This window comes from Alosa alosa, chromosome 6 (assembly GCF_017589495.1).
Source record: "Alosa alosa isolate M-15738 ecotype Scorff River chromosome 6, AALO_Geno_1.1, whole genome shotgun sequence".
NCBI lineage: Eukaryota > Metazoa > Chordata > Actinopteri > Clupeiformes > Clupeidae > Alosa > Alosa alosa.
The window spans coordinates 16337453-16351756 of NC_063194.1; the positions used below are offsets into that span (position 1 = coordinate 16337453).

The 14304-nt window shown below is 40.8% G+C and overlaps 1 protein-coding gene across 1 annotated transcript; it reads left to right on the plus strand.

The window, feature by feature from the left end:
- The first annotated feature begins 228 nt into the window (after positions 1-228).
- On the plus strand, positions 229-9181 carry mcoln1b (mucolipin TRP cation channel 1b). Its single transcript, XM_048245959.1, has 13 exons — positions 229-429; positions 1569-1819; positions 2103-2270; positions 2962-3118; positions 3574-3655; positions 3973-4069; positions 4355-4454; positions 4693-4799; positions 5724-5873; positions 6101-6202; positions 6659-6781; positions 7748-7954; positions 8654-9181. The coding sequence occupies exons 1-13, from the start codon at positions 375-377 to the stop codon at positions 8789-8791; spliced, it is 1737 nt and encodes a 578-aa protein (XP_048101916.1). The 5' UTR covers positions 229-374; the 3' UTR covers positions 8792-9181.
- The last annotated feature ends 5123 nt before the right edge of the window (positions 9182-14304 follow it).

The window sequence follows — 14304 nt, forward strand, 5'->3', positions numbered from 1 at the left end:
CTGTTTACTGGTCATTGCATTGCTCTGCTTTGGAAAAGACATAGACCCCTGAAACGTGATACAGAGTTGCATTTAAGAATCTATCAATGACTACTAAATGTTCGAATTTTATTTTGAGCAAAAGTAACGAATCTCCCCACGTTCTAATTATAAATGACAATCTACGATCGCCAGGGCCTAGACTGATCATATGGTATGTCACGTGACCAACACGGAAATAGAGCACTGTTTACGTAGGAGGAAGTCGAAGAATGTCGTTGTTGATCTTTATACGCCTACTAATAAATGTGAATGAAAATGCGAAGCATATGCTGTTATAACATAGTTCATGTAAATTAAATGTTGCCGTCTCAGTGGTTCGTGCTTTCTACAAGATGGCCATGGCATCTTCGGACTACAGTCGTAGCACCCCCGACGGTAACGTTACAGGTTGGTGAAATGAAAACATCATGTAGCCTAACCTAACCTTAGCCTAAAATTCGCTTGCCACACATCGCAAAATACGATTTGTCTTACTTGTTTATTAATTTGTTGTGGATTCCCTAGGCACAACTGAGGTAGGCTACAAAAGAATGCATTAGTGGTAGCCTACATTAAATATCGCGGCAAAATATAATTTATTTGACTCCCATAGAAATATCCCATTGCAGTAGGCTGCAGAACAGTTGGTTTCAACATATATTTTGTTATTTGACCTGATAAACCATGAATGCATAAACTGTAAATCAAAAATAACTTTGTAGACGAAGAGTGAGAGAGAGCCAAAGAGAAGAGCAAGAGTCTTAACTGAAACAAATATTTTTTCCAGTTTTACCAGTAACCATTCCTTTCTGCCTTGCCCTGACACTCAGCCTGAGGTGGTATCAGGCAGATTATCTTAGAATTCAGACAGACTAGGCGAGATTCTTAGTCAATATACACATAAATACTTCAGATTTTAATGACATCATGATAAGACTACTGCCCATAGGCCACAGTAATAATCAATTCAAGACTATACATGGGTATTACATATGAATATAGGCCTACATTTGCACATAACTTGCATATCACAGTCCTGAACTACTCTCTCAATGGCAATGGGGACAGGTTGCAGCCATCAGCATCAGAGGGAATTCATTAGATTAGTTACTATGCTGTGTTTGATAGCATTCAATACAAGGGGCTGCTGTGAATATAAACCGTGGAAGTTTGATAAACCAATTAGATCTCTGACCAGTGATTAAAAGTCTGGGTGAAAATGTAATCATTTTCAGAGTGCATTCTGCATTACAACTATCTTGCCTTTGTACAAATTCCAGCCGATTAAGGATATTAAATATATTAAATATAAATATATTCAATATTTTTGCTGTTCTAGTATTGTATTTTTCTAGTAGGGTGCAACATGGTTCCAGCAGACCACAGGTTTTAATGTCTCAAACTCAAATAATAATCTTACAGGCTGTTACCGTTTCATACAAATGTATTAACAAGCCAAAGTTGGCATAGCAACATAGTTGTAGACTATGTTGTGAAGTTTCTTACAGCAAAAGTCTCACTCTTTTTTGTATTAATTTTGTTATCAGAGAAAGATAAACTGCTAAGCCCCGTAGTGAGCTATGGCTCAAGTGAGTGCAAGGGATGTGCTCAGACTGACCGTAGACCAGCTGACCTCGAGGGGTCGCTGCTGCAGCAACAGCTTGAACATGAGGAAGAAGAGCTTCGAAGAAAGATGAAGTACTTCTTCATGAGTCCGTGTGACAAATACCATGCCAAGGGCCGTAAACCATACAAGCTGCTCCTGCAGATCCTCAAGATCGTCATTGTCACTGTGCAGGTACACCATCTATTGCTCTTCATTACTCCAAATAGAGATTGCTAAAACACGTGACCAAGATTATGGGTACGTTTGGCCGTTTACATTGGTTTACATGGGCATGGATTGCCGCAGATCCCCAAAATGCTTTGCGTTCACCAATGGGAAAATGGCATGATGACACATTCTCAATCTCTATAAAGAAGTGACATGATATGAACCTGGCAAATATGGGGTAAAAGCATTCACTGATGATTCCATTACTGTTTTCTCCCCCACCTCCCCCTCACCCGACCTGATAAAGCTGGTGATGTTTGGTCTGAGTAATCAGATGGTGGTGAACTTTAAGGATGAGAACACAGAAGCTTTCAGGTACCTCTTCCTGAAAGACTACCAGGATGACCCTGACTCCACTCTGGCAGTGTACACCCAGAGTGATGTCTACAGCCACATCCATTATGCCATAGACCAGGTAGGCTGCTGCACCTAGCGTGATAAATGGGTAGTTTCACAATCAATTATGTGATTATGTTGGATAGTTGTATTATTATTAATGACAAGACCTAGCTGCGCCACTGTACTTAAACACAAATAAACAACAAAATAACAAACAACACAGTAACAAAACTGCAGGCAAAAAACTGGACCACACTCAAACATAACATAATTTGTTACAATTGAGATGTTGAAAAAGCAGAATTATCATAATTAATCATACTATAGCTGAACTGGTTGAATTTATTTAGGAAATACTTCAGATATACATCAAACTTTTGAAATGAGATCTCACTTGCCTCTTTTAAGGGACACTTAAGAGAAATAAGGTGAGATACATGGATAGATTATATAGAAAAACAAATTATTTTGAGATGTTAAGTTGAACTTAAATTGGACTTGGGCTGAGACAAGAGGAAGGCTTTTTGGCGGCTGAGAAGAACATGAAAAAGGGGAACAGCTAATATGTTCTTTGGAGTGATAAAATAGTGTTCAAGTGGAATGATTGAGAGGTGATGTGGTTCGTGAAGTCAGCCTAAAGAGTCTGATACATTCTCGGCATTTAGAAAGGGCCTGCTTTATCCAGGTATCCTAGTGTACTAACAATGATGGCTACTGTATGATCCACCCAATACTGAGTCAATTCTTGCTCTTCTCTGACCTTCCAGTACCTGGCTTTGGCAGACACCTCCATTGGCTGCTATGCGTATGTGCCAGGTGTGGGTGTGAATGGCAGTGCCCTAACCCTTTGTCAGCACTACTACAAGAAGGGACACATCAATCCTGTCAATGACACATTTGATATTGATCCACGAATTGTGACTGGTAAAACTGATTTATTCTGGAAGTTTAATGTTGTCAATAGTTTTACAATACATGTTAAAAGCTATAAAGGCTAATAATATTTTAACTTATTCTTGGGAGAAATTACTCTAGTCATCAAGTTAATACATGATCATGTTTTGCCTTTATCTGTCAGAATGGTGCTGCTACTATTTCAAGGTTATTTCTGTGGAAAAAGTAACGATTATTTGGGAAAATGCAATGTTTTATACACCTGCTGGCTGTAGCACCTGAGATAAAATAGCACAAATAGAATCTAGAATCTCTGGAATTGTTATTATGGTGTAATTGTAAATTTTTGATGAATTGAACAGTTAAGCTTTAGAAAGCTGAATTTGATTGTTGGATTATGTTGTCTGTTGTCTGTCCATTGTTGAATGGTGTTGGTTTGAGGTTGTGAGTATGGATCTGTGTTTTTTTTATTTTTTTTAACCCAGACTGCATAGGAGTGGACCCCCCTCCAGAGCCCACTGCTCCACTTACTGATGACTATAAAAACTTCACCCTTCAATTTCACAAGTAAATCTCTCTTCCTCCTGTACACAAATTCACCCATTTGTACAATTTCCATTCTCTCTTCCTTACAATGACATTCTTAAATCAAATGACAATCATCTATATATAGCATTTCTAGAACCACATCAAGTATTTAAAGATGAGACTGGTGAATGTATTGAGTCATAGAATAGAGTCTTGTGAGCACATGGAGATTTGTCATGTTCTTCTTTCTATTACTTAAGACTTCTTGAGTTGTGCTTCTCTCTGTGTGATGAAATATTTCCAAACAAACTGTCTTCTCAAATGTGGAACCTACTTTTACCCTCTCCTTTCTACAGGCTGATTAATGTAACCATGAACTTCCAGCTAAAGGCCATCAACCTGCAAACTATAATAAACAACGAGATCCCAGACTGCTACACCTTCCGCATCATGGTAAAGTCTCTGTGTAGTCTGCTCTCAAATTGTCATTTGCCAGACTAGTATCTCACTGAAAGGAGATTGTAGGTGGGCATGGGCAAGGCTAGGATCAGTGGGAAAAGTTGAAAAAGTGCAAAAGCCACTTTCTGTTGTTTCTTGATATTATTAGACCAAATTTCATTTGTTGGTTTTAGAGTAACGTTCCATTCTGTAAATATTGCCAAAACTATCATGCCATGTAAAAAGAATACAGTTTTGGATTGCTTATATTTTTTATACATGGTGTGTCACTCCTGACAGATCCTGCTGGACAACCATGCTCATAGTGGGAGGGTCAAGATTAGCCTCGAGAACCAGGCCTCCATCCAGGAATGTCGGGATCCAAATGTCTCTGGACAGGGTGAAGCCTTTTCTGTGCAATATGTTTGTTTTGTCAGCAGTAATTACTGGCAAGAACAAGATCTCAATGCCATCTCCCTGGCAACATGATCCATGTGATCCAACCTCTTTTCATGGTTTCCCATCATTAAAAATATTGCCTTCCTGCTTAAATTTTTCTCCTCAAGTTATGTCTTTAACCCTCTTATTCCATAGTGTCTTATTTTCTCTTCCTCTGTTTCTCTCTGTTTTCCACACAGCGGATAGCAACGCGCGCGTGGTGTTTGATGTGACTGTTGCGGTCGTGTGTTTGCTCTCCCTGGTGCTCTGTGGCCGGTCCATTCTCAGAGGCGTGCTTCTGCAAAATGTGAGACTGATGGGCACAGAGGGTGGGAGGTGTACACCAATGTCAAAAGTTCCACTCAACTTTTTAAAGAACAGTTTGACCATTTAAATTAGAAATCCTTACTGGAAACACTTAAAAAACACATACAATCCTAATGTGCAGAGGGATGGATAAACCCATGATTCGCATAGGTATAAAGTTCATAGAAATAGTTAATTCACATTTTTTGCATTTCTACCTACGTAAACATTGCCTTGACCAAACCTTATGTTTTGATCCCAATGACTGTTCAGACGTCTTTCCTCAATTAGAAGAATGTCCATTTTTAATTGGCATTGCACAGTGGATGGAAACACACACAGCATTTCTTTAGCCAAATTTTCATGAAAGCTCACAAATATGCAAGAGAGCTGAATGGAAACCCGGCTTACGTCACCTCATAAACTTGTCACTGGTCACAGATCTACAGTGCAGTTTTGGTTATGTGCCCAGAGGAAATTTCTTGTCTCGAAAAATAATTTTTTCACAAGAAATAAAATCGTGTTGAGATCTTACCTGTTTCTCCTGAAGGCCACTTAGGAGAAATAAGTCGAGATAAGGCTTGAATTGATTGGACTTGGGCTAAGACAAAAAGAGGACTATTTCTCAGCTGCGAAATAGCCCTCCTCTTGCCTCATGTCAAATGTTGCTTTCCAATGGGTGATAATAATGCAGTTGCAAATGCACAGATGCACCTCTTTAAAATTTTTACCTGGACTACCACTGTCTGAGCCAATGTCCTAATTGAATGTCCTAATTGAATCATTGTCCTAACCAATGTCCTAATTTAATCCTTAATGTATGTAAAATGGTGCTCTGTCACTGTGCATCGATCATACATTAATTGTAATGTGACATTTGGCTGCTTGACCGTTTACCTGAACCCGCTCCCCATATATTCTACAGGAGTTTGTGCAGTTCTTCAAACACAGGTTAAGGCGTAAGGTGTGCTGGGGGGACAGGATGGAGTTCATTAATGGATGGTACATCCTACTCATCGTCAGTGATGTGTTTACCATTATTGGGAGCTTCATCAAGATTGGTATTGAGTCCAAGGTTTGTCAACTCATTCATACAATCATGCAAAATATGCACGAGGATTGCAATACAGTTTACAAGATAACGCTTTGGTAGCTTATTGCATATGATATGACGCTTAGCTCAAATTATTATGTTTATTTATGATAGTTAATCTTAGTTTTTGATCTATGTGTTTGGGCATTATTGACTGTGTGAACTAGTAATGTGTAATAGCTTATTTTTTTCAATTGTGCTAATGACAGGGCAATTCATTCTACGACCTGTGTGGAATTTTACTTGGCACATCAACTCTGCTGGTGTGGGTCGGTGTCATTCGATACCTCAGCTTCTTCCAGAAATACAACGTAAGTATTATGGATTGCTTTATGTTGTAAGCACTCTCAGATCTCTAGTTTAATTTTATGTTAGCATTTGTTGACTCTTCAGATCAGACCCTTCCAGTACAGTAGCTAAATTACCCCCTTAGAGTTTTCCACTTAAGTGTTGTCTTGTGGTTATGAGTTAATGGAAAGAAAGCTTACAGCAGTCATCATGGTTAATCACAAATACAGTTGGATGTAATAGACTTGTGTTAGCAAGAAAAGTGACTTTGTGAAAGAGAGAAATAGTGAACAGAAGGAAAATATACAACAGACAGCACTACCATCGGATGAAACTTGGATGAATGAAGGACCAAAACTCCATTAAATGCATGCTAATGAATGACATCATAGCCACATGTCACATGTCATATAGTCTGTTATTTGCCAGTAGCTCAGTCTGTCTGTGTCCTGATGGGCAATGTCACCTCTACTCCTCAGATTCTCATTGTGACGCTGCGGGCTGCGTTCCCCAATGTGATTCGCTTCTGTTGCTGTGCTGCGGCCATCTACATGGGCTACTGCTTCTGTGGCTGGATAGTGCTCGGACCATACCATGCCAAGGTACATTAACTGGCTCACACACTTGTTTGTTAGGTTATTTTGCCTTTTTCGTACAAGCATAGAGGATTGTTAGATTTTTATGTGTCACTGGACAGTAGAAAAATCAGGAAAAAAAGGTTTTCAATGGTAAACACCAAGGGAGAGAGAGCATGACTGTATATTCACCAGTAGGAATACGGATCTTCTAATATGATGGGAGACAGTGTTAGCCACTGGGTCCAATTTATGTAGACCCCACTGAATCAGACACTAACAAGAGCAGTCAGGCAACTGCAGACTGTTGCCTCATTACACAGTATTGACCAAAGTAAAACCAAATTCCAGCATTTGCACTGTGAGTCAGATGATCATGTTGGAGAACTGAGATATAGAGATCCTCTGCCTTGTCTAAAAATAGAAGTACAGTGCATTGGATCAGAACTTAGTTATGCAAGCAGACACATACACACAGACGGATGGACCCAGTTACAGTACCCTCCCTCACTCCGGGAGTTGAGGGTAATTAGTGCTTACCTGGCAATTCAGAACAGATAACTACACAGATAACTATGCAGGGGATATTCTGCTTTATCTCTAAAAACACACACAACCACACCCATCTCCTGTTCCTGTCACACAACTGTATACTCAGGAATACTACAGAAACAGAATCACACACAGGAACACAGTCAAGTCATATGTGGAAGAATACAAAACAGAGAAACAGTTGACTTCTATTCAACCATTAATAGGCATTCATTTCTGATATTGCTAATCACACCTTCTGTTTTTGAGGAACCAAATACACAAATTAAGGTCTTTGGATAAAAATTGCTGATATGGAATTGGTATGATAAATATTAATCACAGAGCCACAAGGGGAAATGAATTTGTCCATGTGGCTTCACCAAGCAGAAATGACACTACTTGTGCGATTTTGAGGACATGAAACTGGTTTCACTCTCAAGCTCATCTCTGCCCATGTAGTTTCGGTCACTGTCCATGGTGTCGGAATGCCTGTTCTCCCTGATCAACGGGGATGACATGTTCGCCACATTCTCGGAGCTGGAGCACAGCAGCACCCTGGTGTGGGTCTTCAGCCAGGTCTACCTGTACACCTTCATCTCACTCTTCATCTACATGGTGCTGTCGCTGTTCATCGCCCTCATCACCGGAGCCTACGACAGCATCATGGTGAGCGAGCAAACGAGAGAGACAGTATGGCACACTCACAGACATAGATAGATAGATAGATAGATAGATAGATAGATACTTTATTGATCCCTAGGGGCATGACAACACATTTCACATGGGATTGATGCTCCCATACGTCATCTATTTAGTTTTTGGCAAGAGGTGCAGTGACAGCCAGAGAAATATATACAGAACATCATCCAGCATGTTTTTCTACATTTAGTATTTTCTTGCCATTGCCAGATGACACCTGGCTAACCTCAATGGGGGCTGTTTTGGGTTGTGGCCTGCACGATGATAAAAGGCACAGTGGTTAGCCGTCTGGTTTAGAGTTAGAGGAAACCAGTGAAAGGTTCAAATGGAGCTAAGAAAAAAGCAGTGTGTAGCACTGTTTTAGTTAAAGTGATTTGGGGGCTGTTTTCATGGAAAATGTATATTCACTTAAATACACACTAAAATTCATCAAACATAGATCTTAATGCCTTGAGTGGCAGAAAAAAAAAAAAAAAGCCAACACTACAATGGATCAGAAATACAGTATCTCAATACATTATTTGATGTGCGGAAGTGTTCCAGTGTTTGTCATAACATGACATAACGTAACTTTTTTTTTTTTTTTTTTAATCGTCTGACAATTTGGCACGAAAACAGACTTGGTGTACAATGGCTTTCAAAGTTTCTCTCTCTCTCTCTCTGCAGCAACAAACCCAAACCCAGGATCCATCACACGTCACAGAACTGCATGCCTTCATAGCACAGTGCACTGACACACCCTGCTCTGGGAATTTCCGTGGATCGGAGCCCAAATCCTGCTCTCTTTTCTGCTGCTTTGACTAGTGAGGGACCACTGTGTGTGTGGAGATCTGTCTGTCTATCTGTAGGTCTTAGTGTATGCCTTTGTTTGTTAGTAGTATTTATGTGTAGCCTGTAATTGGTATGGTAACACAAAGGGAAGGAAAGGATCATGTTTGTCATTAGACAACAGCCGTTTCTGCATGACCTTCCTCGTGAGGAACTCACATCATGGGGTGTTCACTCACCCTGAGCACACATACAGCTAACATGTGTATATACAATGTAATATTTCTGTGATATACTGTTATGAGTTTTTTCTTACCACTTAATAAGCACCACTGATGCGTGATGTGCCTATGAAGAGTTTGGTTCCAAAACGCTATATCTCCATTTTTAAAAACATTAAAAAGTCATGTCAACTAATTGTGTATTTCAGGTATTATCAATAAAATTGCAATTGTGTTGTTTTGATTGAGAAAAGATAAATCAAACAACTATACCCAATTACAGTTCTACTGAAATGACTTGGAAAACAAATTGTAAAAAACTGATTTATGAAAATTCATTAAAAGGAGGATGTAGCGATTTGGAACCAAACTCTTCATACACTATAGACATGAAGGCACACTGCCCCCTAATGGAAAAGTGTGGCTCCCCTCCACGAATGACAGGTACTGACTATTTATCTAACAGTCTGCTGTGAAGGCTTCGGTTTGGCTTTGCACTCAATTCACGGCGGTTAACACCAGTGTAGTAGCACAGTTCATCCTGTCGTGCCATAATGGACCTTGGTGAGTTAACTGTTAGCTTACTTAAAGACGCAGTAGCATTTTCTCAGATGTGAGCTCAACAGTGTGCTCAGTGGAACAGCACCAATGAAAGCTGATGTGAATTTACTATTTATTGTATTATTTTACTTGAATTTATTTTTGGACTTTGGGAATGGATATTTTAAGGTGAATTAGTAAAAGGGTAACAGATGAATAGCCCTATTTGGCTATTCTTGCTGACCTCTATATATGTCTCATCTGCATTCTCTGAGCCAGTTGCGAACAGCTTTGTATGCCTAACCTGAACCCCTGATCAATTTGCATCAACAGCAGATGATGAATGCCATTTTGGAGTCTTGGTTGGCAGCAGACCGTGACTTTGGCATTTCACAAGTGCACACACAGACACAGAGACACACAGACACACACACACACACACACACACACACACGCTCACTGGCCGTGTCAAGAAAAAAGAAAGGTGCCGCCTGTCGACCGCTCTTTAAAATTCTGCAGTGCTCTCCTTTTTTCCCCGGGGAGAGAGAGAGAGAGAGAGAGAGGGCTTTTCCCTCCACTGCTCTGCTGTCTTGTCTTTTATCTTGCCCTCCTCTTGATGAGATGAGGGCGGAGAGGAGGTGGACGGGCCCTGGAGCCACTCATGCTCATCAATATGTATGGGCCTTTGAGCGAGGTGACCTCGCACCAGCACTCTCTCTCTCTTTTTTTCTCTTTTCCTCTCTCTTTTCTCTTTCTCTCTTGGTGTTCTGTCCATCTCGGCCAGTAGAGACTTCCCCATGGACAGGTCTAGGGGGAGAGCTGCGGGGTGACCTGGAAGCGCACAGGCTCCTCACCCATCTCTTGGTCCTGGCCTCTTTTTTTTTCACATCTTGCTGTCTCTTTTGTCTGTTTCTTTGTTGACTTTTTCCCTGACACTTTGCACTACACAAGACTGGCCAGTGGTTTTGTGTTTATAGTGGAGGCATGACTGCACAGTCTGAACAATGGGAAAAAACACACACACACACACACACACACACACACACACATCTATCTTTGTCAGACGGGAAAGAAAGAAGACAGAAAAAGGGAATAATGAATGAGTGTGTATGAAGTATGAATTAATTTATTTTAAAACGGTAAGGGTTTTGATGTGTTTTGACAAGAGGGAAGATTTTTTTTCTGTTGACTCCAGGGAAATTTATATGAAAGATTGAAATATGATTTGTGTGTGTGCCTGTCTATCTGGCTTTTTTGTGGAACACAACATTGCTAAGAATGGTAATTGTATATGTATTATTGTTTTATTTATATACGATTAGTTTGTACAATTTGTGCCTAAGCTCTTGCAAAATCAGAATCAAAGGGCACTCTGGAAAATGAAAAATATTTGCAATGTGTTTGTAGTTTACAGGTTTTTACAGAGGCACATGTTGAACGGAGCATAAAGTAGCAAGGGTATGCCACAGTCTGCAACTATATAGGGAATGTTCACTTGCATTTTTCTTACATGAAAACCATGTATACACGTCTATAAATTGAACATAGTACTTATACTAAACTAAACTTTTAGTACTTATACTATAGTACTAAACTTATACTTTAAATTTAATTTGCACTAATGACCATTTATTGTGGCCTGCAGTGCCATTTTCCTTAATGCCGTTCATCAATGTTCATTTATGTACAGTATGTATATCATAAATATTCTGTAGCACAATGAAGGACACAAAATGTACATGTTAGTTTAAAATGTTTCTCTATCAGCATACCTAATTTTATTTTATTTTATTACATAAAATAAATTCTGTATTCAGTATAACAGATTGTGAAGTTTGTCTGTGAGCGTTAGTCTTGCAACTAGTCTGAACATTAATGAAGCTCCCTGTCAGGAATTAGGCCTTCGGCATCTTTTACACGAACAAATGCTGTAGCAGGATTGGGCAAACAGGACTGAAGATGTCTTTTCACATCACTGCTTTGTATAGGCTTGGTTAACACGTTGCTTTTTGTAGGTCTGTTTTTTCCACACTGTGAGACTGTTCACATTTAGCATGATTAGACAGTTTGTGTACAGTACATGGGCATAATTTTAACTCAGTAAAAATGTTAAACCAGTTACTGTGTGTCTGCCTTTTATCTTGTGGGTTATAGATAAGAGCTGGGTTACAGATAAGAGCCATTCTTACATCAGGTGTCTGGATGGATTTGGTATGATCTGGTCTAATTCATGATGATAAACCTAATTCAGTCAATTCCCTTTTTTGCGGTTGTGTGAGTGACTATCACATGTGGTCTGAAATGCTAACCAAAACCACATGTATGTTAGATCGTACACTGTTAAAGCAATACAGTGTAGTTCTTTAACCTTAAAATAATTTAGAAAGACTGGCTGGGCCACTTCCGAGAGACTACACCCAGGGATGACCGGAGCACTCAGAGAACTTTTAAACTTTTTTTTATTAAGGTGCACAAACGACTGACGTTTTGACGCACTGTGTCTTCCTCAGAGTCAAAAAGTACCCCCTTAGAGCTAAATGGGTACCCAGTAGGCTACATTGAAAATTGACAAAGAGGGAAATTCTACATTGTGTCACTTTAAAATGTGTGATGATAGTGCATTGTCCTTAACTTCGATTCTTGAGATGCTTACTTAGCTGAGTGGACTGTCTGTCTTTTGCCTCTGTAGGCTGTCAGCACATCATGTGTAATTGCTCTGTGAATCCACCAGAGAGAGCTTGGAGCCAAGGCTACGAGTACTGTAGCCCTTTCAGCCCAGCTCAATCAATACCCTCTGGTCAAGGCAGAGAGGGAGGAGGCGTCGAAAAGAGAAAGACAAGGCTAAGAGACACTATCTGGTAAAACAGATGTCTGGTCTCGGCGTAGTGGACCAAGTCTGACACTCTCCAGCAGCTGTGGAAACTGTCTCAGGCAGCTGAGAAAAGAGGTGGGACTTTTTTTGCTCAGACATTTTTTGTAAAACCCAGAGAGAGAGACTATGGCTTGTTAATACAAGGTCTAGATAAGAAACACACACACCCATGCTAGCTAATCTGAGCCCTGAACAAATGGATCCTCACGCAAATGGATCAGGAAGAAGAGGCAGATGCAGAGATCATTCCAGCTGATACGTCCACTCTGGGCTGCTAATGCGGATCCCTGTGTCAGCGCAGGGAGAGTGCTCGGCCGTCCATCGCCCTTTAGCAGAATCATGCATTATTTATCCAGGATGTGGTCTGGACAGGCCATTTCTGAGAACCCATCAGTGAGAGCCCAGACCATCATCTGGCTTCAAGGCAATGCCTATTTGCCAAGAACTCCAATGACTAAGCAAACGAGGCACAAAGCAACTCTCTTGAGATTTACCACAATGGTTTCCCAACCATGCATTTAACATTCCTACGTAGCATTAATATAACATGACTCAGGTTGTGTACTACATTTGATATCTTAATACAATATCATAAGTCATATAACATATCATGATGTCATATTAAATATCATATTGTAGGCTCTAATAATATTACATACTATATTACATGGTAGGTACAACAGCCATCATCTGTATTGAAAAGGATGTGCCTATGCCCGCTCCACTGCAGTATTTTGTATGGTAAATTAATGCGGCATGTTCCATCCTCCCGTGGGGACTGGTGTTAATCAACAGCAGTATCGGCATGTGCTAACCTGTGTGATCACAGACTCATTTCACACTGTTCCTCCGGCTGCCACCATGGTGTCACATGCACTAACCGGCTGGGCACGGTAGGGGTGAAACTATAAGTGTGCCTCCACATCTCTGCTGCCTGTGTTTGAAAAATGTCCAGCACATCCGTCCTTTTTGTGTGTGTGTGTGTGTGTGTGTGTGTGTGTGTGTGTGTGTGTGTGTGTGTGTGTGTATGTGTGTGTTAAGCCAGGGTGTGTTCATACTCATAATAACCCGAGTGTATGTGTCTTGGCTGTTCCCAGTACACTGTGTTGCTGCCACAGCCCTGCCGGCTGCCGGTGTATGCTTGTCAGTCTGCCAGAATGCTTCTTTGTGATGCAGTGTTGGCCCAGCTGTGTGGCAGGCAGGCAGGGACAGAGAGAGGGAGAAAGAGGGGGGAAAAACAATGCGATAAATAACAGGGGAACTGAATGGCGGTTGCGCTGCCCGGCCTCTTCCTCTCTCTTCCCTGCTCCTTCCTGCCTCCCTGAGAGCCCTCGAGCCAACGTTCTCCTGCTGCAGGGGGGAAAAATTTCCTCCCTTTGTTTTCTTCCTCACGCATCCCATGCCAGCCCACCCATCTCTGGCAAGTGCACATGTAGTCTGTGCTCTGTCCGCACACTGTATCCCATCACCTCTCGCAGATATAGCCTCCTGCTAGCTGGTGAGAGCAGAGACAGCTGAGGATAAAGCGGTCAATTCTGTGATCTAAGCACCACATTTAAAAAGGGAGGGAGTATGAGGTCATTTTAAAATCATGACTCATATCCAGACCAGACACATCAAAGCAAGAGGTAGTAACAACGGCAACAAAACAACAAATGGACACTGAATTAACACCAAAGCCTGAGCCAATGACAGGATACTTTCAACCAGACCTTTCCCAAAAAAGACATGGAGGAAGGAGGAGGGGGGTTCTTTATTTTTGGCAAAACAAGTACACACACATTAGAGATGGATGAAGAGAACAAGGCAAATTGCCCATTAGCTGAATGCGGAGCTGACATAAAGTCCCTGCTGGACCAGACAGGGAGACAGACACTGAGACAGGGCTCTTGGAACACACAGACAGACACACAGAC

Bases quoted from the DNA above. Each gene is read 5' to 3' on its own strand.
- mcoln1b (XM_048245959.1), top strand. From the start codon at position 375: ATGGCCATGGCATCTTCGGACTACAGTCGTAGCACCCCCGACGGTAAC. The intron at 4,455-4,692 runs GTGAAGCCTTTT...TTTTCCACACAG, and splicing joins TCCAAATGTCTCTGGACAGG to CGGATAGCAACGCGCGCGTG. The intron at 6,782-7,747 runs GTACATTAACTG...CTGCCCATGTAG, and splicing joins TCGGACCATACCATGCCAAG to TTTCGGTCACTGTCCATGGT.